General features: G+C 40.9%; 1 protein-coding gene across 3 annotated transcripts in view; it reads left to right on the plus strand.

Annotated features, from left to right (window-relative positions):
- The window catches only part of GOLIM4 (golgi integral membrane protein 4), a 32,421-nt gene extending 14,645 nt beyond the window's left edge, over positions 1-17,776 (plus strand). For 2 of the 3 annotated variants that reach the window (XM_084291900.1, XM_084291898.1), the window contains 14 exons: positions 859-908; positions 1,665-1,718; positions 2,229-2,379; positions 3,696-3,778; positions 4,346-4,429; positions 7,293-7,460; positions 8,242-8,574; positions 9,834-10,072; positions 10,663-10,742; positions 11,211-11,320; positions 12,565-12,735; positions 13,469-13,537; positions 15,493-15,573; positions 15,923-17,776. In XM_084291900.1, coding sequence (XP_084148026.1) covers positions 859-908; positions 1,665-1,718; positions 2,229-2,379; positions 3,696-3,778; positions 4,346-4,429; positions 7,293-7,460; positions 8,242-8,574; positions 9,834-10,072; positions 10,663-10,742; positions 11,211-11,320; positions 12,565-12,735; positions 13,469-13,537; positions 15,493-15,573; positions 15,923-16,075 — 1,826 coding nt within the window. In that variant the 3' untranslated portion in view covers positions 16,076-17,776. The remainder of the gene's footprint in view (positions 1-858; positions 909-1,664; positions 1,719-2,228; positions 2,380-3,695; positions 3,779-4,345; positions 4,430-7,292; positions 7,461-8,241; positions 8,575-9,833; positions 10,073-10,662; positions 10,743-11,210; positions 11,321-12,564; positions 12,736-13,468; positions 13,538-15,492; positions 15,574-15,922) is intronic. The other variant, XM_084291899.1, reaches the window with a different exon arrangement.
- Positions 17,777-26,731: the final 8,955 nt, after the last annotated feature.

Below are 26,731 nucleotides of genomic sequence, written 5' to 3' on the forward strand. Positions count from 1 at the left end.
AATTGATTCACTCTGATTTACTTAAAGGTACATGCATGCTTGCATACCTTTTTCTGATTTAAAATTAAGTTCTTGATGTGTGTGATGGAGAAGTGTTCACACATTTTATTTCTTACTTTTTTTTCTTAACATCTCCCCTCAACAAAACTTTAGCAGAATGCAGAAGTTTGAGTTTTCTCCGAGTCTTTTGTAGTTGTAAATTCACTGTAATTCTCGGAGTGAAGTCTGCATTATTCCTAAAACCGATGACTCAGCCACTGCATTCAAATAACTACTTTAGGGAAGGCATAAGAGCATTTAAAAAAACAAACCTCTTAGTGTGCAGCTCCTGATAGCTGTCTGGTGCCATCTGGTGGACAGCTGCCTCATAGGTATGCAAAGGTGAGTCGTCATTTTTAAATCCTGAAAAGAAGCGAAAAGAGGAGATTTTTGTTGTACTTCAATTTAGTCTTGACTTTCAAACTTTTTGAAGTACAGATCTTTATTGTAATACAAATAGGCACGATTTATAAATGTCCTGTTCCTTTTGAATGATGCTACTGCGCCTCTACTGAGAAAGCTCGTGTGGTATGTGATAATTGCTTCCATAGTCTTGAGCCTTTATATGTGAGCCTTATAGTCTATATCCCCTATATCTCACACAAAGATTTAAAATACATTGTTATTTATGACTTTTTTGAATGAAAATATTTGGGCAAAACTTGAACATTTTTTTAAAGTTCCTCTGTTCTTGAAGATCTCTTGGAAAATTGTAACTGCATAAGTATTCAGCTCTTAAGAGAAATTATGTACAGACAATTATGCTATTTAAGTACAGATGTTTTTTTATTCATCAGTGTTTTTCCTTTTATGTTTTAGATTTTCTTGTTTATAAACTAGAAGCACAGGAAACACTAAATAAAGGAAGGGTAAGTCTCATCATTCCTAGTACCAGCTTTTAATATTTTGCTAATATTTGATGCTATTTGAGCTGCAGGAACAAGGAAGTGCTTTGCAATTATAGCTGTTCAAAGAAAGAGGTCTCACAAGTGCTAATTGAAAGAGCTCTCACTCCATTTCTGCTCTGCTGTTCTTAATTATTTTTACCTCTTACTTTATAAGAGATAGATAATATCTTTCCAGAAAATTAATTTAGGAAATATCATATCCTCCTGTGTATATTATTGGCATTCAAACATTTTTATTTTTAAGTGCACAGGCCAATGAGAAGGCATTGGAAATCTTTTCATTGCTTAGTCTGCAGGGAAAAGGACAGTGACAACTTTCTAACAAGTGGTCAAGTGGTCTTTGAACTGAAAAGTATAAAAATAAGTAAATCATGAACCTGTTTTAGATACCAAGTGCTAGAAAGAAGGATGTGTCTGGTAAAGGACCCAGAAACCTGTAGAGAACTCTTTATAAAGAAGAGAATAAGCTAGTATTTTATGGACACTTCAGGTTGAAAGTGGGAAGACTTTGTGAGCTGAGTTAGGTATGTTACAACTACACAGTTGCTACAGCAAGTGCAAAATATGTATACTTGCTATGGTCAAAACAAGTGGAGAGCTTAATTTGTTTCCTGTGAAGTTATGTCCATTGGCTTGTGACTTCTAAATAAGCATGTACAGAGGTTAGAAGAATGACAATATTGTTCTGATGAACACTGTTTTGTTTTCTTTTTACAGCAAGACTCAAATAGCCGATACAGTGCACTGAGTGTACAACACCAGATGTTGAAGGTAGGTGACTGAGGTAACCGGTGTCACAGGACACTGCAGTTCGAAGGGTGTACGGCCTCAGTGGCTTCTGGAAATTCATTCCAGAACATCAATACATTGACAGTGCCTTCCTCGCGCAGCAGTACTGTTGAAAGATGATTTATTGCGGTTTTCACTAGTCAGGCTTTCCAGTGGATAATTTAATCTTCTCAAATGCAATTACTTGCATGGAGCAGTGACTAATCAAACTTCACATATTTTGGCATCTAAGGAATTTCTTAGACACATTCAGCAGCTCCCCATGGGACAGTGCAACTGCTGAGTGAGGTGACGTAGCCCTAGAAAAGGAGACTACTCATCACAGAGATCATTTTGTGTTTGAAAGGATCTGCAGTGTGCATGCTTTGAATAATAAGCTTCCTTTTATGAAAGCTTCGTATTCATCTGGACTTATTAAATAAATTGCCAAAGACAATATTAGGCGGATATGCTAATACAGAACTGTTCCGGTGTCCAACTTGGTATTTGCAGAGTCAACATGAAGAACTAAAGAAACAGCATGCTGACCTTGAGGAAGACCACCGAAAACAAGGAGAAGAGTTTAGCAGAACATTCAGTGATCACAAGGAGAGATATTTACAACTGCAGCAGGAAAAAGAGCAGGAGATCTCTAAGCTGAAGGGTATGTGCTGGCTGTCCATATTAAAGTGTGCGTCTGTCATCGTGTTTTGTGTGATGTGACACAAAGGCGGTGTCTCTGTTCTCACTAACAGGTCATTCACTCACAGCCTGTGCCTATGATAAGTTACACTTTCTTGATGATTTTCCATGGCCTCTTTCTGAAAGCTCTTCGTATTTGTGCTTTCTGTTTCTGTCTAGATTAGGGAAGCAGTAAGAAACAGATCACTCAAAAGCCCACCAAGTGTCAGAGGCTGGTTTATCCTACCATTCATTTTTAGTTCTAAAATTCATATAAAAGCTGGAGAAAAAGGTCTCCCTCTTTGCCTTTTGTTTACCAAAAAAGGTAAAGAGTTTTTGTCATTTCTATTAGAGACCTAAATGTGCCTTTTTATGAAGATAATTTACATAATTTCTCATAGACCTAATTTTCTCTTTCTCAGCTCCTCTGAAACATGTTGCACCTGTATACTTAGGGGATGAATTAGTAATTTTTTTACTCTTAGCATCCAGCTTTCTATTACAGAGATTTCTTGCAGTTTGCAGAACTTTTCAATCCTAATAATACAATAGCATAGAACAAAAGGATGAGGCATTTCCCATCGAGGGCCTTTGGCCACTTTCTGCCATGTGTCACTAACACGAGTTAGTTTTGGAGCTGTCTGCAGTTTTGTCTGCACAGTATTTTGCAGGCAGAGGCTGTGTTCATTAGTTCTGCCTTGGCACCACACCAGTGAAGTCATACAGCGAGCTCTTGGACTGAGCTGGATTGCAGCCTAGCAGCTTGGCGTGTCGGTAGAGCTTGCTTGTGTCTGCTTGCAGTATTCCACATCACCATAATGTAACAAGTGGGAAGAAAAGCCCCTCTCCCTGGTCCCAGAATGTAGTGCTGCTTAAGTATGCTGGCCATCTGGGCACCTTTTCCAAAATAATAGCGTAGTCCTACAGAACAAAACTCTCACTCACCAGATGCGATGTGGGGGAAGAAGGAAGAGCAGAGGGTGTCTTCCTCTCTGCATTTTAAAGATTTGGATTACCATAATGAATTTTGCCATCTGCAGACCCTAGAATGAACAATAATGCATAGTTCCAGTTGCACAGTGGGTACACCAAAAAGAAATTTAACCAACTATTAAGTTTTCTGCTTAAAAATGTAAAGTTCTGTACAGGGTGGGGGGGAGATGTAAGGTAAGCAAATCCTACAATTACTCTAATCCAGAGTTACTACAGGAATTGTTTAGAATTAATTGTAGTTAATGTTACAGTGCTTTAGTATTATAAATCTGGGCTTAACCTCTGTATTTTGTTTCTTTTAAACAGAATCCCTGTATAATTTACGGGAGGAGAACAGACAGTTGAGAAAAGCTCACCAAGACATTCATACCCAGTTACAAGATGTAAAGGTAGGCTTTGTTTTGAAGGAGAACTGTCAAAGCAATTGGCAACAAGAACAGATTTTCCAAGTTCTAACAAGCCAGAAATGGGCAATAACAAAGAGTTGTAGTTTCTCTACTGTGGCAAAAGAATATAGCTGAACTGGATTTGTCTTCTGCCACCAGCATTTAAGGAACATGCTCATTTACAATAAAATAATGAACTAAAAAAAGACTAAATTGGAAGAGAAGTATTTAGTATAGAAATTGGAATTGGAAATGTGACTTTGTAAGTAATGAACTGTGTGTTTGCCAAAAAGAATGTTTCCCAGCTCTATTTTATCAAGCATTTATTGAAATCGACTCCAATTTTTAGTTGCATAAATTCTGGACTTCAGATTTTCTTTACTGGCACCGCTCGCTTTCTCTATGCTTAATATGCATTCCAGGTTAAATAAATAAATGCTGTTATGCCAACTCAGTGTTTTCATTTTAGAATACACTGAATTATCTTCTTAGCTCAGAACCCCCCAGGCTACCTAATTTACCTTTAGAATGAACTTTGTGAAACATGTTATGTTCTTTTTTTTTGTGTAGCAACAGCATAAGAATTTACTCTCCCAGCACAACCAGCTTGTAGTGACATTGGAAGACCACAAGAGTGCACTAGCTGCTGCACAGGTCAGAAAGGAAAGCAGCTTGTAGTAGCTCTAACCTTCCTTAAAACTCCTTTCTCCTAGTTCAGCTGACTGTAATGTTCTGCATGTAGCCTTTCGCATGGGGAATTTGCAGGTAGCACCATGCTGCACACTGCAGGGAACTGCATGAGTTAAGAGGTTGCTTTTAAGAAGAAGCTGCAACAGCTTATATGGCTGTCAGAAAACACAAAGCTCTGTTTGTAGGCCCAAGAGTGCATGTATTACTGGTAAGAGAAGTACCTCTGCATTCATGAGAGCTGTAGAATACCTTTCTCTGTCTTCTCTGATAGAGCTTCTGTTAGCTTAATGTCTCACTTTCTGACATTCACTTGTATCACTTTTAAAATGCAGATCTATTGATATTTCAAAGTTTCATTTTATGTACACCTAGAATGTTTAGAAAGCTACATACATCAGTGCTACAGGGGTCGGGTATATACCAAAGTATGCAAGCTCCATATGAAACCCAAATTAGGTTTTTGTTTAAAAAATAAATCAGCAGTGTCTTAAATGCCAATTTCAAATGACCTATCCATGTAGCACAAACTTTGCTAGGCTGTGGCAAATTCAGTCAGCTGTACCACCTGTGTAGGTCGCAGGGAATTGGAAATTAGGAGTAAAGAAGGTAATTTTGAGCAAGGAAGACTTCAGTGAAAGATCAGAGGGAAGGTAATGAGGTAGAATGAAGATACTCTTATTCCTGACTAATTTTCTTCATTTGAGTGTTTTTCAAGGTCCAAAAAAAACATGAGTAGCACTAAAAGGACTAAATGTATTTGAGTGCTGCTTGTTTTATGTGTCACATGTAGATATTCAAGTGATAGAGAAAGACCAGGAAAGTCACTCAGAGAATAAATATGCAAAGATTCTGAATTTCCAGCACTAAAACATACTGGAAGCTAATTGTAACCTCTTCTCCCCCTGGCCCTATTAGTTATGTGGTACATATTTGCTTATATCAGAAACTCACCCAGAGCAGATTGAAGGTCTGACTTAAGGTCCACCAAAGGGAGGCTCCTCTTACTTCTGGCTTTTATTCAGTTCTTTATTTTGAACACCTGTGTCTCACACAGCCTTCCTGTCTGCAATCAGAATGTGGCATTTCTCATGGAGAGCCTTTGTTCGAGTTGAGGATCTTGTGGAGCCTTTCAGAACAGAAGGTGTTCAGCACAGTCACGCAGTTTCTCCTGCAAACTAGCTACAGAAAGTTCACAGGGGATTATTGCTTAGAAACACAGCTCTGTAAATTACCCCGCTGTTTCTAGGTGTATTCTAGACATAAAATATCAGTAGTCAACCCAGCACTAATGTATTTGTGACCTGAATCTTTAAGACTTTGTGATCTTTGTCCTTTCCCATAGCTCAAACAGCCAGACAGATCCTTCATATATTTTTACAAACCCCATCTGTCTGCCAGCATTAATACCTTTTAGGCTGTGGCCTTGGATCACAGTGTTCAGCTTAGAATGATTTGTATTGTGGGGTGGAGTACTTCGATTCTAGACGTGCACAGTTTAAATATCCACATGTATTAAGTCTCTCTGCATGGTCAGCGAGCGGGGAGAAAAAACAAAGACCTCTGTATTAGCCTATGGCTAAATAAATACTGGTTTTTACTCTAAAGTTTCTTACTGCACTCTCCAGCAGCTAATCAGGGAACAGCAGTGCCCTTCTGGAATGATGAGTGTAATTACTTTGAACTCTGCTTTGCTTTGCTTTTAGGCCCATCCGTTTTAATGGATGCCATAGTCTTTTGAAGATGCCTCGAGGTGCGTCTAGCTTGAGAGCTGTTATGCATTGCATCATGTCAATCCGTAGCACTGTGGATATTGTTTTGTATGAGTATCATGCATTGTACATCAATGCATCGTGCCTGTCTGCTGTACTATTGATTGCTATGATACCACGTAACACACACAAAGTGGCACACACAGTGCTGAGTGTAAAGTGTAATGGTTCTAACCCCAACTCTTAAATGACTTACGAAAAGCACCTCTGACTTCAGAACAGTAAACACTCCCACCACCTCCCCTGGAGCAACAGAGAAGCCCTGTCATGGGGCACCACCTCTTGTCTGTGCAGTTGGTCAGCTTTTATAAGTCTTATGCCTCAAAATTTTAACTCTATTCTCTGCTGTATAGACTGTGTGCCAACCAGTCTTGCTTCTCACACTGGACTTTAAAGCTTGTTGAAAATACTCTGATCTTGTACAGAGTTAAGCTGCAAACCAAAATACAACATCCTACTGTTGCATTTTAGGAAGACAAATTTACATGTCGTCATCGTTTTTTTTTCTTTTCCTTTGTTTCTTGCTCTTCACCAAAGGTGTTCTGTGACTTTCTTTGCCTCAGTTCCGTACCTTGACTGTTGTCTTTTAAAACACCTGCCTAAATGTTGTGGAGTTGGCGTTTTCACGATGTGTATATAAACTCTTGGTTCCAAAAAAACGGCACTGCTTCCTACCAGTAAAGAAGTTGTGGTGCTCTCAGTTTCCCTCGCTTTAGTCTTCCAAGAAAACTGAATCATCCTCTTCTGAAAATTCTCCTGCTTGGCATGAAAAAAACAATCTTTGTCTTTGTCCCATGGGGATTTTTCCAGTATCTTTGTATGCATGTGCACTGTGGCTGAAAAGATCGTGATGAATCAATGCTGTTTAGCGCATGGAAACAACCGATCTTGAAAGCTCTCATCCCTGCTTCTCCCCAGTCTTTGCTCTGATGTGAATATCGAGTCGTTCTAGCATACATCTTGCCAGCAAGTTCACTCAGGGGTGACTGTTTTATTAAAACACTTTTATTGGTTTTTGTTGATCGGGACACTAGTTGTAATTAATATGTCGACTTTAGTCCCAGGTGGAGGAATACAAACAGCTGAAGGACACGCTCAACAAAATGCCAAGTTTCCGGCAGCCTGAGAGGTTGGAACAACCCAATGAGCAACCAGAGGTGCGGGCACCGTCTCCCCACAGCAGCCTCCCAGTACACCACGAAGCTGTGGCTGAAGAGCCTAAGGAGGTACGCAGCACTGACTGGAGCTGTGGGAAATAGTTCTCATTCAGCAAAACACTAGCTGTGCGCTCAGCTTCCCTTAGAAACGTGTGGATAATTATACGTGTTTGTCACTTCTTGAATAAGGTAGTTAGGAACAGTTTAATTTGATTGAGTAGTAGAAAACTACGGTCAAGATGATGTTCAAAGGCCTTTAAAACTGTTTTATGTAAGCTGTTTTCAGAAGTTGCTAAAAATATGAAGTTTAATAATACGTTGTCCATAACATTTTAGATATTTCATGTGTTATAAAAAGCTTTAGCTTAGTTCTGAAGAAATTGTCTTGTCATGCGTTTCATAAGGTTTCAGTGGCACACTTGAAGTCAGTATAGTTAAAATTGACATACTACCTGATGCTCAAAGATAAAAAAGGCAAAGATGTGGGTAAAGTCTACAGGTTAAAATACCAGTAGTGTTTTTGTTTTACTAGAGTTATTGACTGGCAGAACCCACAGGAAATAAAAACACATTCTTTTTAGATGCAAAGTGGTAATAGTTTGTTCCACCTCAGAATAAAGTGAGGCTTAAACTGCTTTTATGATGCTATTGTGCAACAAGTTGTTTAGCTATGTAGAGCCAGGAGCCGGGTACTCATCCCTCTTGGCAGGAAGGGTAGTTTGTTCTGAGGCAGGCACTTGGCTCTCCTGACTACAGATTCACTACTGCAGGCTGGATTAAAGGTATCCATATCTGGTCTATAGCTCTCTTGAAAATATGAAATCCTTAATGTCTTGTGCGTGTTTTTCAGGATGAGAAACCAAAAGAGAGAGAAGAAATAAATACCCAGGAAAGAGAAGACAGAGCCGAGCCTTTTCATCTACAAAGAAGGCCTAATGAGGGCCATCATGCCAAAGAACTCAACATTCAGGAGCAACAAGAAGCTGGAGAGGATGATGAGCAACATGTTGACCAAGTTGAAGAGGAACACAAAAAAGAACTTGAGGAGGAAGAAATGGAGCAGGCAGGTCAGCCTGAGCACTTAGAAGAGGAACAGGATCAAGTACCAGAAGAACATGAGTGGAAGAAACAGGAACAGAAGGAAGAAGAAACCAACATGTTGGGTGAACGTTCTCAGTCAGAGGTATGGTGAGCTTTTTCCTACTAATTGATTAGATTTGCTGTTGAAATGGAGGCATCTCTTATCATTGCTGGCCCTATATCGCACTCAGCTGTTCCTAGATAAAATCATATTTACAGAAAGCTTGGGATTCAGAGCACTCACCTGTTTTTAGGTAAAACTAATGTCATATTTATAGAAAATTTGGGATTCAGAGCACTTAGATGCGTAGGATTCAGGCTCAGCTTTAGCACATGCTCACTGCTCTGCTTGCCAAGTGCAGCTTAATGAACATTAATTCTGCTGATAAAAAGCAACAGATGGAAGAAAAGAGCTGTCAGGTTGAATCCTATCTCCCGCTTTAAATTTGAGGCCTGTGGTAGCTGATGGAAGGAAGACAGGTGATGAGCACAAATCATAGAATATCCTGAGCTGGAAAGGACTTCTGTTCAGCACTTTGGTGAGGAGGTGTCCCACCTTAGTAACTTGAGGCATCTCAGCAAATTGCAGTTTCCTTTTCAGGTATACCTGCTTTCTGTAAACGCTTCCATCTGAGGGTCATTTAACAGGTTTTTTTAACAACAAGATGAACGTGACTAAAATAGTCCGGGAAAACCAGTGCAGAGCAGTGGCAAGTCTTGCTCTGTGTAGCTCTAAATAAAACCATTGAAACGTGGATTTACGTTCCGGATCGGATCTCGAATGGAAAATATGTTTTACTGATCTCACTTTAGGCCTTGTAAACACTTACTCTCCTAGCAGATTAACTGTGCAACTCCAAAGGGATGAGAAGTCATTGCTGAACAGGTGCAGCGGATTAGAACAACAGCGATAGGTTAAGCTGTGAAAGAGGACTTACAATTTGGCTGTAAAGAATGTGCAGCATCTCACTTAACTACCACACAGCAGCCCCTACTGAATCTACCCATAGTCAACGGAAGCCTATTTACTGTCTTTATTGACAGCCTTCAAAGCTTTTTTTAATCTGGTAGTATGTTGGGTTCTTTATTGACCTGTAAGAAATGCATGGCTTCCCCAGGTCTGTTACCCCCTTAGCTGTGTTCTCCACAAACACACCAAAACCTCCAAGGTCTGTGTAGTGAAAAATTAATATAAATTTAAACAAAGACAAAAATAAACAAAAAATCTTTTCTGTAATTTTCTCAATTGCATGTAGCATCAGCATAACTTTCCTTCTTCTTTTTGGTGCTATAGGTTTCTGCATGCTTGCTTTTGATCATTGAATCTAGGATTAAACTATGACTAAACCATTTCTCTGACAGATAACACCAACAAAAGCTGTAACAAAAAGATATAAGGCAGCCTATGAGCAACAGCTGGAGCAGCAGCACCTTGCAGCCCAAAGAGCAGAGGAGGCCGACCAGCTGAGAGAACATCAGGAATCGCTGCACCAGCAAAGACTGCGAACACAGCTATTGCGGCAGCAGCAGCTTCAAGAAAAAGAGCTTCAGCTACAGAAGGAGGCAGAACAAGGGGAAAAACTCTATAAAAACCGGCTAAGGTTAAAATCTTTTATGTAAGCTTGTTATGGTCGGGGCTCTGGGCTTCATGGCTTCCACCACACAATCACTGACAAGAGGCTGGCTGAAAGCTATAAACCTGGACTGCCCAGAAACTAAATAAATACAGTGAGCCTCATCTCCTTCTTTCCAAGGATAAATCTGGTTGCTATTTTAAGGGTGGTTTTCGGTGGATTTTGGTGTTGCTTTTTTTTTCTTTGTCCCCTTTTACTATAGAAGCTCTGATGTCTGGACTAATGAGTGCACGTTCCAGTTCATAGCATTTTGCTTTGATTAAGGACTACCCTAGCTTAGGAGTTTTAAAAATGCAAGGCAGATCCCATTGGTATATAGCGAAATCTAAGTACAGAAGTTAGTGCAGTGGAACAAGTGACTTTGTTCTACACAGAGCACCTTCTTTCAGGAAAGATGATGCAAAAATATAACAGCTAATAGCTAAAGTTAAGAGCTAAACTGAAACCCATTCTGGCAGGAGCTGGGAGAGGCAGAGATGAGGTAGGGTGATTTGTTTCTTGAAGCAAAAACATTCTTTTTGAAGCTGAAATGATGAATTTGCATTTACTTTTCTCAGTCAACAGGCTCGTTATGATAACATGGACCATGACATTGTACAAGGGGAAGAAGAGCAAGGTATTCAGGAAGAAGAAGCAGGTAAGATAACATTTATGCCCCTACCATGTTCATAGGTTCCCTCTGAACCTCCTTTCATGTGGGATTTTAATATCCAGTTTGGATTTAAATGAAATACAAACTCAGTTTAAAACCCCAAGCTCAAATAACACTGGCTGAACTGACTGAAATACAGGTGTTAATAAAGATCCTATCCATATTGCTGAAAAGAAGAGTGCCCTTTTGATTAAGCCACTAGGATTGTGTCTCTGTTACATTCCTGGCTCTGCCTATGATTTTGTCTGATGTCTTCAAATTGTATAGTCTTCCAGTGTTGGTTTCCTACTAGCAGTAAAACAATTTTGTTGGTATTATCTGTTTAGTAAACACTTCAGGGAGAAGCTGCCTACTGCTAAAAGCACGTATGGAAGCTATTATATAGGAGACTGTTTCTTAAAAGGGCTAAGTAGAAACTTCTGTAATACAATAATAATATTAAAAATTTGTCAGCTTATGAACGTGACAACCAGCACCAGGATGAAGGTGAAGATGATCAAAATAATGCAAATGAACAGCAAGAACCAGAACATCAAGTAGAAAATCAGCAGGTTGATGAATCAGTGAGTATGAATTAAGATGCTATGGATTGCAATTGCTACTGAAATGAAAACCCAGAAGTCTCATCTAACATAATTATACATTGCAGAAGTAAGGTGAAACAGAGGTCTGCTAGGAAGACAAGTTTGACAGTTTAAAGCTACATCCGCAATCTATTTAAAGTTGCTGTTACTGATTTGGGAAGAAATAAAAAAGAGCTTTCTTGTTGGAAGCAAGTTGCTTTTCTACATTCCTTTGATCTGTGTTTTATGTTGAACAAAGGATTTGGACTTAGCTGGGACTGAACAGGGAAAATTGGATTCAAAAAAATAATAGAAGTAATTCATTGGTGGTCAGTCAAAGAGTGGTGACAGTATTTTTTTTTTTCTTATCATTAGATAAGAGGGTGAGAGCCAACTTAATAATCACTGAAACCAGCTGGAGTCTTCCCACAGGAATCTGTGATCACTAAATCAAAACCTTTTCAGTATCGAAGAAGTGTGAGCTCTTGAAAGAGAACATAACTGCAGCGCTGAATGCAGCCATAATATGGATTACACAGATTCAGGAGATTCAGTACTGTGCTTTCCCCAAGTTTCATCTTATTTGGTGTAGTAGAACATAAAATGCATCATTTTTCCTCCCCTTCTCTTCAGCAAAATTATTTGTATAGCAGATATTTCAAAGGAACTTTATATTGTCATTTATAAAGATATTGGAAACGCTTTTCTTGAAAAAAAAAAGCAGTAATAAAATGCTCATTTTCTGAATGGTAAACTATAATGAAGACGGCATGTGTTGGTGTGTGTTTGGGTATTTTCCTTCAAGCTCCTGTTAACATAGATGAGGTCAATATTATAGGACAGATTGATCATGAAAGATGTCATCAGCTCTTGAGCTGTGAACACTAATTAAACTCTTCGGTATTTTTTTAAAGCTGGTCTTATTAGGCATTGCCAGTTGTCAGATAGTCAGTAAACAGAGTTCAGCAGCCGATGAGAAATAAGTCACCAGCTTCATTCCAGGTTTTAGCATGCAGTTCTATACTCTTAGCGTGTGTTCAGTACTCTTTCTTTCAGAACTGACAATTCTCTGGTGACTAGGTTTTGATGTAGTGACCCCTGATGTCTGTCAAGATTCCAGCTGGTTTCAGTGGGTATGGAGATGGCTCTACTATAGCTCATGCTCTAGGGTAGCTTTGAAGTGAAGTGGAATTCAGCTGTGAGATTAAAAATATGTATTTAATATTCATTTCTGAAAATTACAGAAGGCAGCAGCCATGGAAGATTTGAACCCTGCTGATGACCCCAACAACCAGGGAGAAGATGAATTTGAGGAGGCTGAGCAAGAGAGAGAAGAAAATCTACCAGATGAAAATGAAAAGCACAAGCAGAACAGTGAGAAACAAGGACATCCGGGAGTTGAAGAGCACCTAGTGGTCAGTAAAGGGAAGGAAAGATCTGCAGGTCCCTTTTAGGAACACTGTAGCACTGCCTGATGATAGAACACTGAACTCCAGTTTTAAAGATCTGTATTAAACCACATATGACGTGCAGGTAGAAGTATGAAACTATTCCTGGTGATATACCAGGATTGCTTTCACCATGAGATTCACTCACCAAGGTTCTGTAATGTCATGCTTAAGGGTTCCCTATTTCCCTTCACATAATTGCCTGCAGGAACTCCTGTTCATATGATCTTACTGTTTTTGCACAAATTCCTGCTGTGCTGGTTCCATGCCATCAGCACTCAATCAGCTGTAAGCAGTGGTGTCCATTTCCTTCTGTGGCCATTCCAGTGAATGCTGCACACTTGAGTTGTCTTCACTGTAAACTTCTCTAGGCAGAGATAATTCATATTTTTCTGACATCGGTCTTTATTGGTAAGACTGTGTCATTGTCTTCCTGATTAGTATGGAAAGTCTGGCTTTATTCTGTGAAATGAATTTTATTGTAATCATTCTGCTGTCTATTTTTTAATTTAGGGCAATTCTAAATCATGTAGCCAGGCTATCATTAATGCTAATGAAAGCACTATAACTTCGTACGCTGTTATTGTTCCTTTGTCTTGACATGAAGTCTTTAGTCCCAGAACAAGAAGCTTTAACCCTTGGTCTTCTAAAGTTAATAGATATGTATGCAGAGCTAAATTTTCACATGATCTTTCTGCAGATGGCAGGAAATCCTGACCAGCAGGAAGATAATGTGGATGAACAGTATCAGGAAGAAGGAGAAGAAGAGGTAAGAAAGCAGATGTAAGGTGTATGTGGACTCAGGTAGTATAGCAAATGCTCGTTAACTTTCAATGCTGGTACCGTTTCTAACTGCAAAATGAACCCAAATCACTTTGCCAATGGTAGTTTCTGACTTTGTGAAACCTAAGGAGTCTTTGCCATTACTCTGCTCTCCACTAATGAACACATTTAGTGTTATTCATGCTTACCTGTTGTAATCTATTAGTGTTGTAATCTATTAGCCTTCCGTACAACACAGCATTAATTGTGCAATAATTGCAAAGATTAAGCCATTCACAATGCAAGGAAAAATTCCTGCAAACCTCAAGCCCTTTGGAGGTCACTGAAAACCTCATGAACTTTGCACCCTTAATCACACACCACTGTTCTGGGCCAACTGCTTTCTTGGTCAGTTATTTACTCTTTAGGACTGACTTCACTTTATCTGTGCTCTTCCTGAGCAGCCCAAGTTACATAAGCTCCTACTATTCGTGGAGCACATTGCTTTGAACTGGAGGAAGAAGGGACTTTTCCTTCGTATGTTGAATGGCATGCTCATAATGCATGCAGCAGCATATATTCTGCTCTGCATTTCTTCCATACCTAATCAATTGCTGTTTTCTACTTCATACATAATGATTTACAAAAAGCAATAGAAAAGGCTATTCATTATTCAGTTGTGGGGAGTACTTTGTCTAGATTAGCTGGAATGCAATTAGAATTCACCACTCCAAAATATGGTTACTTAAATCAAATTAGGTCATCAGGAACTGGGAATAGTTGGCCTTTGGCAATTACCTTGGCTTACAGGAAATAATTTGATGCATGTTTCATGAAGGACTAGAACCAGCGTGCTTACTGGAAGTATTAAGAGTGAGCAGCGATTGAATGGGTAACCAAGAGTGAGGTAAGATGCTATAATTAGGAACAGTTTCTTTAGTGTGGTGACTAAAATACTGCACACTGGAAAGATTATTCAGATCTTTCCAATAAATTCTTCAGTGATCCAGGTTTGATAGTTGCTTATCTGGTAGCAGTAATACCTAACCTCAAACAACATGTTCTCAAGCAGCTTTCCCCTCCTGATGGAAGAAGCTGATAAATAAACTGCCCTGCTACTGGTGAAGGTTGATACAAGGAGGGAGAGAAAAAGTATTTGGCTGTTGCTGCTATCTGCTACAGGAAGGGAGCCCAGTCAGAAGCAGCAGTTGTATTCCTGCTGTTGTGGCGGGGTAGGTGGCAGCAGTGAGTGGTGAATATTCCCCAGCCAGGTGAAATGGCTGTTTTCCATGAGGGAAGCTGAAAGGCTTTAGGGAAGCATCTTCCCCAACTTATAGGACACTGTTTGGAGCAGCTGTGCACAAAAGCTCACATTTTTCCAACAGAAAATCAAGTTTACTTCTTTCTAACTTGCACCTAAACATAAAGAAACATAAAGGGACATGGAAGTGAGGGAAAGTGCTGACAGAAAGGACAGAGGAGATTATCCTTTCCTACCAGTCCGCACTTGCTCTTCTCTGATTTTCCAAGAGCAGTTAGCAGAGGGATCACTCAACCACTAGGAAAACATGGACAGCATTAGCATTAAATACGCACATCACCTGTCAGAGCTGATATATTTATAGGAGCCCACGGTGGGATGGAATGTTAGTAGTGACTCTTCGTTGTCATGATACTCTCACTGTAAAAGACAAGCAGAAAATACCGTATGCATCGAGTTAAATGTGGAAAAGCAATTTAAAATAAATTAGCTGATGATAAGAGGGTCTGTAAAAACTGCAGTTAAAATTAAATACACTTTCAGAGGAATTGAGTTTCCTGATTTGTTCCTTTTTTCCCTTAAACTCTCCATGCCCTTGTCTTAATTCTGCAAAAGTTTAGCCGTGAAAATGTGCACCCTTATGCCACAGGTTGCTTTTTTAAAGGAAATTAAAATGTACAGAACATCTCTGTGCTTTGCAGATTCAGGAAGATTTGACTGAAGAGAAGAAACGAGAACTGGAACGCAACGCTGAAGAGCCATATGGTGAAAATGATGAAAATGTGAGTACTGCGTAAACCCATAAACTCGGTGACATGACAGGATTAAACGCTTAACACAGCTGTGATCATGTCACAGCGACACTGCACAATAATTGTAGTAGCGTTCTTTAGATTGTAAACCTTAATATTTCACACTGTCTGAACTTCCTTTTGCTCATCCTTCCACCCCCACATACATTTTTGCTGCTTGAAGACCTCTGAAAAGTTTTTTCCTGTGTTTGGTCATTGGCTCTAACAACTCTGAGTCATTTTTTGTGTTCTTTAACTTCATCTCATGGCCCAAGATTAAACTATAATAAAACTGTCACTTCCATGGAATCTTACTTTTTTTTTTTTTTTTTTTAATCAGGCAGACGAAAAGAATAATGGGGGAGCAGACCAAGAGCAAGAAATGCCAGAAGAGAACAACCAGAAAGAAGTCCATGAAGAAAATTATGAAGAGGAGGAGGAGGAGGAACGTGGAGCTGCTGCAGCAAAAACACGTAGACGAGGGGAGATGTAGTCCTCAATCTTTTGCAGCACATACATTCCTGATTTTAAGAAAAACTTTTTTAGGATATTTAATTCCCCAAAGAAGTTTGTGTTTTACACTTTTTACTTTTCTATTTAGATGCTCTCATATGTTTATATGAATACAGTATTTTGATACTCTAGATTAGGATTTCTTTTCTATTAAAGATGTACATAAACAGACATCATATAGGTTTCATTTTCTATAATTCTGGGCATGTTTTAAGAGGCCATTTTGTAACACATTTTCACCTTATCCAAGTCTGAGATGTTTGGTCTAATTTCAGATATGTTCAACGTCTGAGGGAATCTATCTAGTGCCTAAACCCAGTCTGTAGTAGTCAAGTTCCATCTTCCTTGACACTACATAGGGGACTAATGGCTGGCCACACTACGTGTCCAAGGCACAACCTGCAGTGCTCCTGGAGGCCTGCAGGCAGTTTCATTCATTGTAATCTCATGAGAGTCTTCAAATCCTTAAAGATAAGCACATGCCCAGCTATCTGCAGGACCAAGCCTCTTATAGATGCAGGGCGGTTATAAAATATGCAAGTTTTACAAGCCTTCAAAATACAGCCAGGTTAACAGCTGCTCATTTTGGCAGCTGTTTATATACAGTTAAATTATGCATTTATTTTAATGAGCATACCTAGGTACTTCAATTACATGCACTACATAGCAGATAACGTAAATGGTGCTCTGCTGAGATGTGAGCTAGAAATCTATTTAGACTTGACGATCCGTTATGCCAAATCAAAACACTACAGCTGCCACACGAAGAAAATCTCCAGAAGGGACAATTTTGTCATCCTAGTTAATACGTTATAAATTTGACTGGACAAATGGAATTCCTTCACCTTAGTGACCTGCTTTCTGGAGACTGTGGAGGTGGTTAAGGCATTTTAAATGAGTTGACATGATCGGTGCAAGGTGTTGAACGAAGGCCTTTACCTTCTTTTACTTATTTATTTTTAAGTCTAATCTGGAAAGATTTCTGTGTCCTCTAGTGTGAAAATCAGACTAGAGACATCCTACAGGAGCTTTTTGAACAGCGAGCATCTCTAGCGCTGCATGCCTAAATGTAAGGGAGAGGGGGGTGGGGAATGACACAAAATTGTGCCTTGGTAGGCTACTAGGAACATAATCACAGTGCATGAATATATACAATATTTGTATTGGTACAGACCCTAGTTATTTAATATATGTTATAAGGAGAATGGGAATCTGGATTTCCTAGGCTATGCCCCGTTGCTGGAAATGGGGCGCACAGTAGCTTCCCATGAAAGTGTGTGTTAATATATAAAAGGAGAAGGTTTGGGATTTTTCCCTTTTTAAATAATGACGCATAGCAATGTTTTTAGTTTAACTTTTTATATGAATGTAATTTAATTCATTTTTCTACTAACTCAATTATGTTTTATAGCTGGTTTCCATTTTTTGCAATTTTCCTGAGTATCCTAGACACAACGCTTATGTTTCATAGGAATATTTTCGTCAGCAAGTATTTTGGGTTTTAGTTACCATAAATCAGAGTTACCTTATGTATAAAAAAAAAAGTTTACATGATACTGTAAAATGTATAATATGTACATAATCTGCAGAATACAATTATTTTGGTAAATTGGCCTGTATTTTTAATGTCACTGTTACAGTATTTAATTATTTGAGGCATAATAAAACTTGACTGCAGTCAATAAACTAGAATATAGTCACTGAACTTTCACAAGCATGGCAGTTTGTTTTATTTTTCCAAATGCTGTGTTCATGCTATATTTTAAGATAGAGTACAGCAGAGACTGGCAAAGAGGTGAAGGAGCAGCCATGGTGGCATATGCAGTGAAGTGGAGCTGTGCTAAGGCCAGCGCTAACAATAGTGGCAGCTTTAGCTGAGTCTCCCCTCCTCTTGCAGCTCTTCTGTTGCCCCATGGCAGAGGGACAGGACTGGAGCTCTGAAGGTACAGGGACACAAACTGAACTCAGCTGCACCTCAGAATACAAAGGGCTCTGTTTTCACAGTACCTCTCACACCTAGAGGTGTACTTCAGTTACTTTAATGACACAGCATTACCTCTTACAGAACGCATATGGCAGCTTCAGTGCTGGTGAAGATGCTGAAAATGGAGGCTCTCTGTCTTCTGTCTTTTCTGCAGAAGTGGAAAAAGCCAAAATCATCTGCAGATGCAAATGATCTGCAGTCTCTACCACTATAGCATCACCGTGCCAAAATAAGCTGCTGCTTGTTCCTCCCAAGTCAAGAAAGCAATTGCTTGAGGAATTCTCAGATGAAGTTACACGGGTGCTTGCACGTTTTGCTGGATTACGGGCCGTAGTGCTGCCAAGGCCCCTGGGCACAGAGCATGTTTATTGTGCAGCTATGATGATACCCTTCGGTGTGCTGTCAGGCAGTGGGGCTTCACTTGCATAACCTGCGACTCCAGCAAAAGTCCGGAGTGACAACAAAACTGCCCAGAATCAGAAGCAACAGAATAAAGGGATCCTGTTATGTCTTGTGTGAGCCAGTGTTCGCAGCAGATGCAATGTTTACTTCAGCAAGCATAACAAGTTCAGCCAAGAAAGTCTTAATGAAAGCCTCTTCTGTTCTTTATCAAGGGCCTGTTCACTTCAGAGAAGAGTTACTTGACTGAAGATCAACTCTGCATGAGATTTAAGTCTTGGCTGACAATAGCAGCGTGCAGGCTCCGTAACACGCCCCAGCTCCAGCTCCAGCGATGACTGCTGGGGCTTCCCCAGGGCTTCCCAGCCAACCTCTGCTGCTGGCTGCCTTGGAGGCTGGCATGACTCAAAACATCATTCAACAATACAGTTCAAAATGAACATTGGCACGGGGGCAGGATTAGGGGAGCTCCTGCATCAGAGGACAAACACAGAGGGTCTGTGTTTGTATCGGTGTCCCTCCAAAGGCTGCTAGATTTACCATGAATTTGTGAAATGTCTGATGGAAACACCCCTCTTACCAGGGATTTTGGCTTACAAATGCGAATGTTCGCAGAGTTACACTCCTGAAGGAGCTCGTATTCATGTCAGTGCTGACCATTTCACATTTGTCTGCAAGATGCAATTAAGAATGTAGCCATGTACTGAAGTAGATAAAGAAGGTTAGCTTTAATGAAAGGTTAAACTTCACGGGGTATTTTATACACTGCCTTACGCCAAGGGAACAAAATGTCATAGATGGCATTTGGGAAAAGGCAGCATCCTTAATTAATGAACAAATGATACTGTTAGCCGTCACCAAAATCAAATAGCCACAGTCATGTAAAAATGGGATTATGAAATTAATGCACAATCTGTCTGAGGTGCCTTATTCTACCGGTGTCAAAGCGGGTGGCAAGACCTGCAGTTTCTCTCTGACCTGTGGGACAGACGAGCTCGATCGTTCCTGGCAGGAGCTGCAAGGCACCGTCCTACCCCAGTAACTGTGGTGAACAGCCCAGGGCGGCCCTGTGCATGGCACACACCCCAAGCTGCTCATCTGCAGGAGAGATGGAGCAGCCCTGCTCACATGTTTCAGTCCTTTCTTTTGACAGGCCAGAAACACAAAGGCCCCAGTGACTGTTTATACTGCTATAGGCTCCTCAGCCCCAAATCCTACACGGATTTAGCTTTACTAACAGTTTTATGCTGCAGTGTCAAAGAGTAAACTCAGTTTCTGGGGAGAAACACAAATGCTTGGAGTGTTTGCTGAAAAGTTGGTGCAGAGCACAAATCGAGGTGGACGACTGCCAGAGACACCTCGGTGCACCTCCAGCATCAGCTCCTAAAAGCAGCAGTGGTGCCAACGAAAACTGCTCTATTCAAGTCACAGCTAGCAGGGCCCGTGCCAGAAATCTGACATTAAAGAAAGATTAAAGGAGTTTTCTATTTCGCCGTGGGACCGACCAAGATGTATGAGCAATGAACACATGCAAATGCCTGCTGCAGCAGTGACACCGTGGAAAGCTTACGAGCAACCTCATGGCAAGTCCTGGACACCAGGGCTGCTTTATCAGCTTTTACAAGCTCAGCCCTGCACCAGAGCAACGCCGGGGTGCTGCTGGGATGCAAGGCACTTGGGAAGGATCTCCTGGGATCTGCGCTACACCTCTCTGAATGTGCAAATCTTTCACTGAGGAGCAATAATGTTACATGGCGCAGCAGAAAAAACTGACTCCTGTACACACTTTGGGCTTCCAAATGCTCCAGAAGATGTGGAAATGGTTCCAGTTGTCTTGCCAGTATGTCAGATGGCCATGTTATCCAATCGATCCGCTTGTGAAATTAGGGGACGTGGTGGAATGACTAAGTAGGCTGAGATGTTTCCCATCTCAGGATCAATATTCTGATGTTTTTAAACGAAACATTGAAAATAATGCTGAAATTGAACAAGTCTTTGTAGAAGCACTACAGTTTGCAGTGATAAATGTGAGAGGTCACAAATCATGTTATTCCTGAAAAGGCATTGAGATTTGTTCTAGAGAAAGTTTCTTTGTACCAGAATATTGGACCAGTTTCAGAATAATAGACGAGTCTCTTAGAAAGGAATTCATTGGTGTTTTTATGTAGAGCTTCATAAGCTCTTCCAGGAGGCAGATCTAGCTCTGCTGTCCTGAAAACTGAAAACTCCAAGAGGTTGTGCAGATTACCTGGTGGCTGTTAAAAACCAAGGTGATTTAGTGCAAGCTCGAGGAAGGAATATGTCAGAGCTGCTAGCCTGCTTCGACCTGCTGTATCGATTCTTACTGTGATGTAATTAGTTGTTCCCCAGGTCGTTTTGCAGGTGATGCCACTCTGTCCAGTGCTCTCCTTGGGGCTTGTCCTCAAGCAAAGGCCATTAAATTCATGCCTGACCTCGGTGCCCGCTATGCTCCCCATCGAGACAAACCTTCCTGTCATTTTGTTCCAGCTAACACAAAGAACTATTGGTCTGCCACTCTTAAATGCGACGCTGAAAGCAGTTTTCTTGTCCTTTTTGGTGTTTTAGAAGTGTGGGATTTTTGATACAACATAAGGCATCACAGATGTATGGTCTAAGATCTAGCACGGGATGGATGTATTTTAAGTATCAGCACAGAGTTGGGCCTTAGTTTTCAAACCTTTCTGTTCACTCGCCTGCATGGGATGATATTTTTCCTTCTGAAGCTGTTTTCTTGGGCTAGTTCTGTCCAGAAGCCAGCCAGCTGCCAGCTTGGCTTTCTGGGGGACTCTGTTGAGCTCCCTCTCTGGTTCTGTTTACCGATCACTCAGCCACCGATTAACACCCCATCTGTACAGGCACTCAGCACCGCGGTGCACTGCCATTACAAGCCTGGCATCAGCTGCTGAATTTGCAGCGTGACAGAGTTCAGCCCCTCTGAACACCTCCCTGCCTCTGAAACCCACAAACTTCCTTACAGCACAGAGCAACAAAAAGAGGGGCTTCAGCCCTCCCAGGAGGGCCTTGGTTTGCTTGGTTCCCCCTGATTTCACGTGGAGGTGAAGCCCTTCCACACTGTGCATTACTGGGCCCATGTTCAACAACTCAGGGAGCAGAACCACAGGGTATGCTCATCCTCTGCAAGAGAGGCCATTCGTCTCACTTTTGGTAAATATGCCCCATCCCTCAAAAGATTTGTGCCCATATGGGCATCATCTCTTGTGCCGTACCAATGCCAACTTTCCCTTTCCATACAAACCACTTACAGCCTCCTCAGCACTGACAGGTCGCTTCATTACTCGCTTTTACCAACAGGTAGCAAGCACGCTAACAGCCGACGTAATGCAATACCTAATAAGAGGATTAAGTAGAGAGGATTTCTCTTTAATATTGCATTAGCAATCGCAGATACCTTCCCTGCCTGTTCTAACTCCCTCACAGGATACGATGTCCACACTTGTAAGGGAAGCTTGCTGACATCTGAGCAGTCAATAAATCTGCGTGTGTTTTTTAATGACCCCAAGAGTTGTTTCCACAGGCTCACATAATCTTACCAACAATTTACCCTCATTAATTAATAACTAACTTCAGGGCTTTTTAACCCGAGGACCTCATTTGGCTCCTTTGCATCTCTTCTAACTGTAAATCAAGACTCAGTGTGGGCCAGGCCTAAGCCCCCCCAACCAAGGGAACACCACAGGGACAGAGACTAAGAATCCCCTTGTGTGTGCCATCAACCTGACACCCACAAACCTTAGCAAATAAACCTTCTCCAAGGAAATGGGTGATACAGAAGCCAGGACACTTGGTTTGGAGTAAGCGGTTTTGAGTCTTTGCTGCTAAATCCTGCATGACATTTGAAGTTATTTTCACATCTGTGTTTCAATTTTCTGTCTATAAACGGGGATAAAAGCACTTTGCTATCACACGAGGATTAGATCAATAAGAATATATTAAAGATTCATATATAAGTACATTAAAATATCCACGCTAAGCTAATGCCTGCCATCTAAATACCATAAAATGCTCAGTGGGCTTTTGACTGAACCATTAAATGAAAGACTGTCAAATCCGAAACGTTCAGGAAAAAAAACAGAATTACATTCTGCCATGACACACCGGGCAATTCCCATAAAATCGATGGGACTGCATGGCAGTAAATTGCCGGGGAGATGAGCTTTATTTCATGGCTCATAAATGAAGATGCGTCTCTAACAACCTGCCAGCCCTGACAGCTTTGCCTCTGGAGACAACCGGCCTCTCGGCCGCCGTGGCCGCAGCCTCTGTGCCTGTCCCACTTCAACCCTTCCCTTCGGTGGGCCAATGTCTGGTCCCCAAAACACTGTGGGATGGCAGAGAGGTCACCTCAGTGCTTGGAGGGCCAACCCCACCAAAACTCATGGCACGTGAGGATGATGCAGGAGGGAACACGGCATGGTTCAGCCCAACTGTGAAGGCCTCAGTGGGGTTTCAAAGTGGGTTTACCTGATGGCCGCCTGACAACCTTACGCTTCAACCAACCAAATTTTCCATTAATGATCTTGTCACTGCACGTTAAAGAAGGAGACGCGGAGAGGGAAGGCAGCGTGCCTGAAAACAAACGGGAAATTTATGACAAGGCCACAAATTGAAATGAGACCAGTGCTCCCGCATGCCTTGAAATTTGTGTCCCAGTCCAGAGCCTAACCAAAACAGAAAGATCGGGCATTAGCTAGCTGGTTTTATGGTAGGAAAATTGTTAACACATGGCAGTCATCAAATGAGACTGGCAGCAACTGCCGCGCTACAAAATACATTACAAGAGGAGGAGAGGCATATATGAGAGACTTGGACTTTGGTGACTGTGCTGTGCTCACCGAACCGGCAGGATGGCTGAGTTTGAGGGAAAGCGCACGTTAATATGCAAGATGTCCTGCGAACACGAGTAGCTTTGCTGCTCCCTTAGCTTGCTGGCAGAACATTTATCTACCCTTGTATGCCAGACGCCTAGCATGTGCCAATAAATTATCTCTTTTTGGATTACCATACAAATAACTTGTTTTGACACTGGCTGTTCAGTTAGGGACCGTGGTGCCATCCTCCTGACTCAACAACAAGAAAAGCCAACAGGGGATCTCTACAAATTAGGACTTTGTGTCCATAAGTAGAAATAAAGGTCTATGGGAACAATAGATGAATTTGAAAAAATTATATACATCCCTGAGGTTCAGGGAAAAAAAAAAAAAAAAAAAAAAAAAAGAAAAATCAGAATTTTTATCATTTTTTAACATTACCTACTTCTTCTCACACAGAAATTAGAAGAGACCTTTTTATCTGACAAAGCACGAGCTCCTGAAGCCTCAAGACAACAAACCAGCCTAAAACTAGCATGTATTTGCCTTCCAGCCAAGTTCCTAGCCTTATCCTCTCCCTAGATACCGTGCTTGCCTTTGGCTTCCTCCTTCAAGCTGCCAAATCCTCGCAGAGCCCATGTCAGGCAGGCACTTCCATCTATCTCTGCCTGATCTTTCAACTGTTTTCCTCTTCCATAGTGATTTTTCCTGATAATGATTTCTTATTGCCCTCCAAAAGACATTTGAATCTGTTTTCCCAGCTCATACAGCACAATAAATTATCAGGAATCAAATTAGCTATCAAAGGGCTAATAGACTTGCTCCTTCAAGGGCTAAATTAGTTTTATCATACGTTATCTGGAAGAGGGGAGGTTTAAAAACAGGTTTTGTTCCTCATTATGTATACTGAAGCCTATCTTCAGCAGTCACTCAAGGGACCAAGAAAAGTCAGTAGCTCAGCACAGATGGCCTTGAACTAAAGGTCAAATAAAAGAGCATGAAAAACGTGGAAATACTTTAAAAGTGTTCTTGCAGACAGCAGCTGCTGGCTGGAGTTACTTTTCTGTATGGGCTTCACCATCTTTGAAATGTCTTCTCAGTATTACCGCATGCAATTTAATTTTACAAGAAGTTTTTGTTTGTTTGTTTAGCTCTGCTTTGTGTTTTAAGAGGGATTTCTGTTATCTCTCAATAAAGGAAAAATATTTGCTTTATTGTGAAAGGATTAGGAAATACGGATGGCTGAATTAGCTCAGACATTGTACAATATCAAAGCAACCTGAACTTCCCATTATACTGCACAAGGTCAACTAAAAAAGCCCTCGAAAACAAACTACGACAACTTCTTTTCCCTGTATATAACATCTTGATTCCTACTGAATCAAGCTGAGTGGGTGAAAACCCTATACTGGGTATTATTACAGCTAGAAAAACCGTTGGATAAATACCTATTGACTAAAATTCCTTTCAGCTTGTCAGCTGATATCCAAGCAAAATAGCAGACACCATTTCTTTGACATTACTGCTTAAATACTGCTCTCAAATCACAGCTTAGTGCTGCACTCTGTGTGGTTTATGTTTCACGTACTCATTAATACAGAGATTATATGAAAACAGAGATCCTGGGTATAACCAATAGGGAACCTGGAACAGATGTAAGACACATCAGTTTGCTGCCCAGCTTGGAAAAGAAGTCTTTCCAACACAGGAGCTTCCCTTCTCTGGGGGAGGTTGGGCCAGAAGCCCTCCAGAGATGTTCGTTCAACCCGAAGTCTCCAACACAACCTTTCCATCAAAAGCACTGCACAGAGTGCACCAAGCACCACAAAGTGTTCCAGCAAGACACATCTGTGAGACCTGCATCGAAAGCAGCTGTGTTTGGTGAGAGGGGATGGCTACGTGAGGGTGCAAAACCTGCACGAAGCAACGGGCTGCTCCCCCCATGCCCAGACTGAAGAATGGCAATAGTGATATGACTTTATTTAACATGTAAGTGAACAGGGAAAGATGAAACTTCATACTTTTGTAGGAAAAAGTGGTTAAACAGAAACAGGTCATGATAGATACTTGGGGTGCTTTGCGGAGCTGAATGTGCTCTGTTGTACAGTGCTTGTTAGAGCTGAGCATCTTGGGACAGAAAAGGCACCTTGTGAGTCTAGACACCCTTAAAATGAACATCTAGTTAATTCTAAGAAATGCTGTGATAGAGATTTCATTCCTTTGAGAACTCCATGACATGGAATTCTTTGAAGCCACCAGGAGGCCCTCAAGAATAATTTGCAGAACCCCCAAAATTATCACAAAGATGGGAAAAAGCACTTTAAGCCTAAGGCTTGCTGGCAGCTGCCTCAGGCAGGCTCTTTCAGGCATGCTGGACACAACAGGCTACACTTTCAGCACAGTCAACAACCTAGGGATCCAGAATGGCTTAAGGAAGAAAGAAAGAGCAGCAAATTGCAGCTGATTGTTATTGTCAAAAAAAATCAGTGTTTCTCTGTGAAATCAGTCTTTCTTTTGGCCGTAGTTCATTCCACAGGGGGAAAAAAAAAAAAAAAAAAAAAAAAAAAACTTTTTATTTTACTCATTCATTTTAACTTTTGACAGTTGTACTGAAGCTCATCAGCTCAGGTTTGGTGGCTACTCTGCTCTCTGCTGTTGTTCTCATTAGATAATTCAGGTCCTATTATTTTGCCCAAGATAATATTAATTGCTGTGGAAGTTTTCAGAGCTCATACAGGTATCTGTCTAATAGCTAAACCACCACCACCAATTCTGTGTAGATCTATCTTCTCTTCCAATCAGTGTGCTTTATTGAAACAGAGCTTGACAATGAGATGAATAAAAGAAGATTCTATAGCAAGTAACTACAGTTAGTAGTGAGAGAGTTACAAAGCCCCTGCTTTGGGAAGGATCTGTGTATGGGCTGGTGATATGCAGATTTGCCCTTCACCAATCTCCAGAAGAGAACAAGAGCTAAGCATATCTGAGAAACCCTATTTGTTTTCTTTGAAAGATTGCACCTAGGCTCTACTGCAAATAGCACACCATCCGTATAGCCCTATCTCAGACTAAAGGATGCGTCTCCAAGTAAATTAGAAAAACAATTTATTCTAAAGAAAGAGATGAATTATAACTTAATTAAAACTACACAAGAAGGATGGGGAAAGAAGGATTAATTCAGGCCAGTCCTAAGGGAACTCCAGCCCTAGCAGCACTTTGAAAAAAGACATTTGGTTACCATCCATCACCAGCACAGGAATTGCCATCAGTTATTCCCAGGGGGCACGACTTTTCCCAGGTAGATGGCTTCACAAATGTACCTCTTTACCACAGCGTGCTTCCCGAGCACAGAAATCACTCACTCCAAAGTCAGCTTGTATTTAGAAACAAAAAGAAGCAGAGA

The sequence above is a fragment of the Netta rufina genome (assembly GCF_964035555.1).
Source record: "Netta rufina genome assembly, chromosome: 9".
Taxonomy (NCBI): domain Eukaryota; kingdom Metazoa; phylum Chordata; class Aves; order Anseriformes; family Anatidae; genus Netta; species Netta rufina.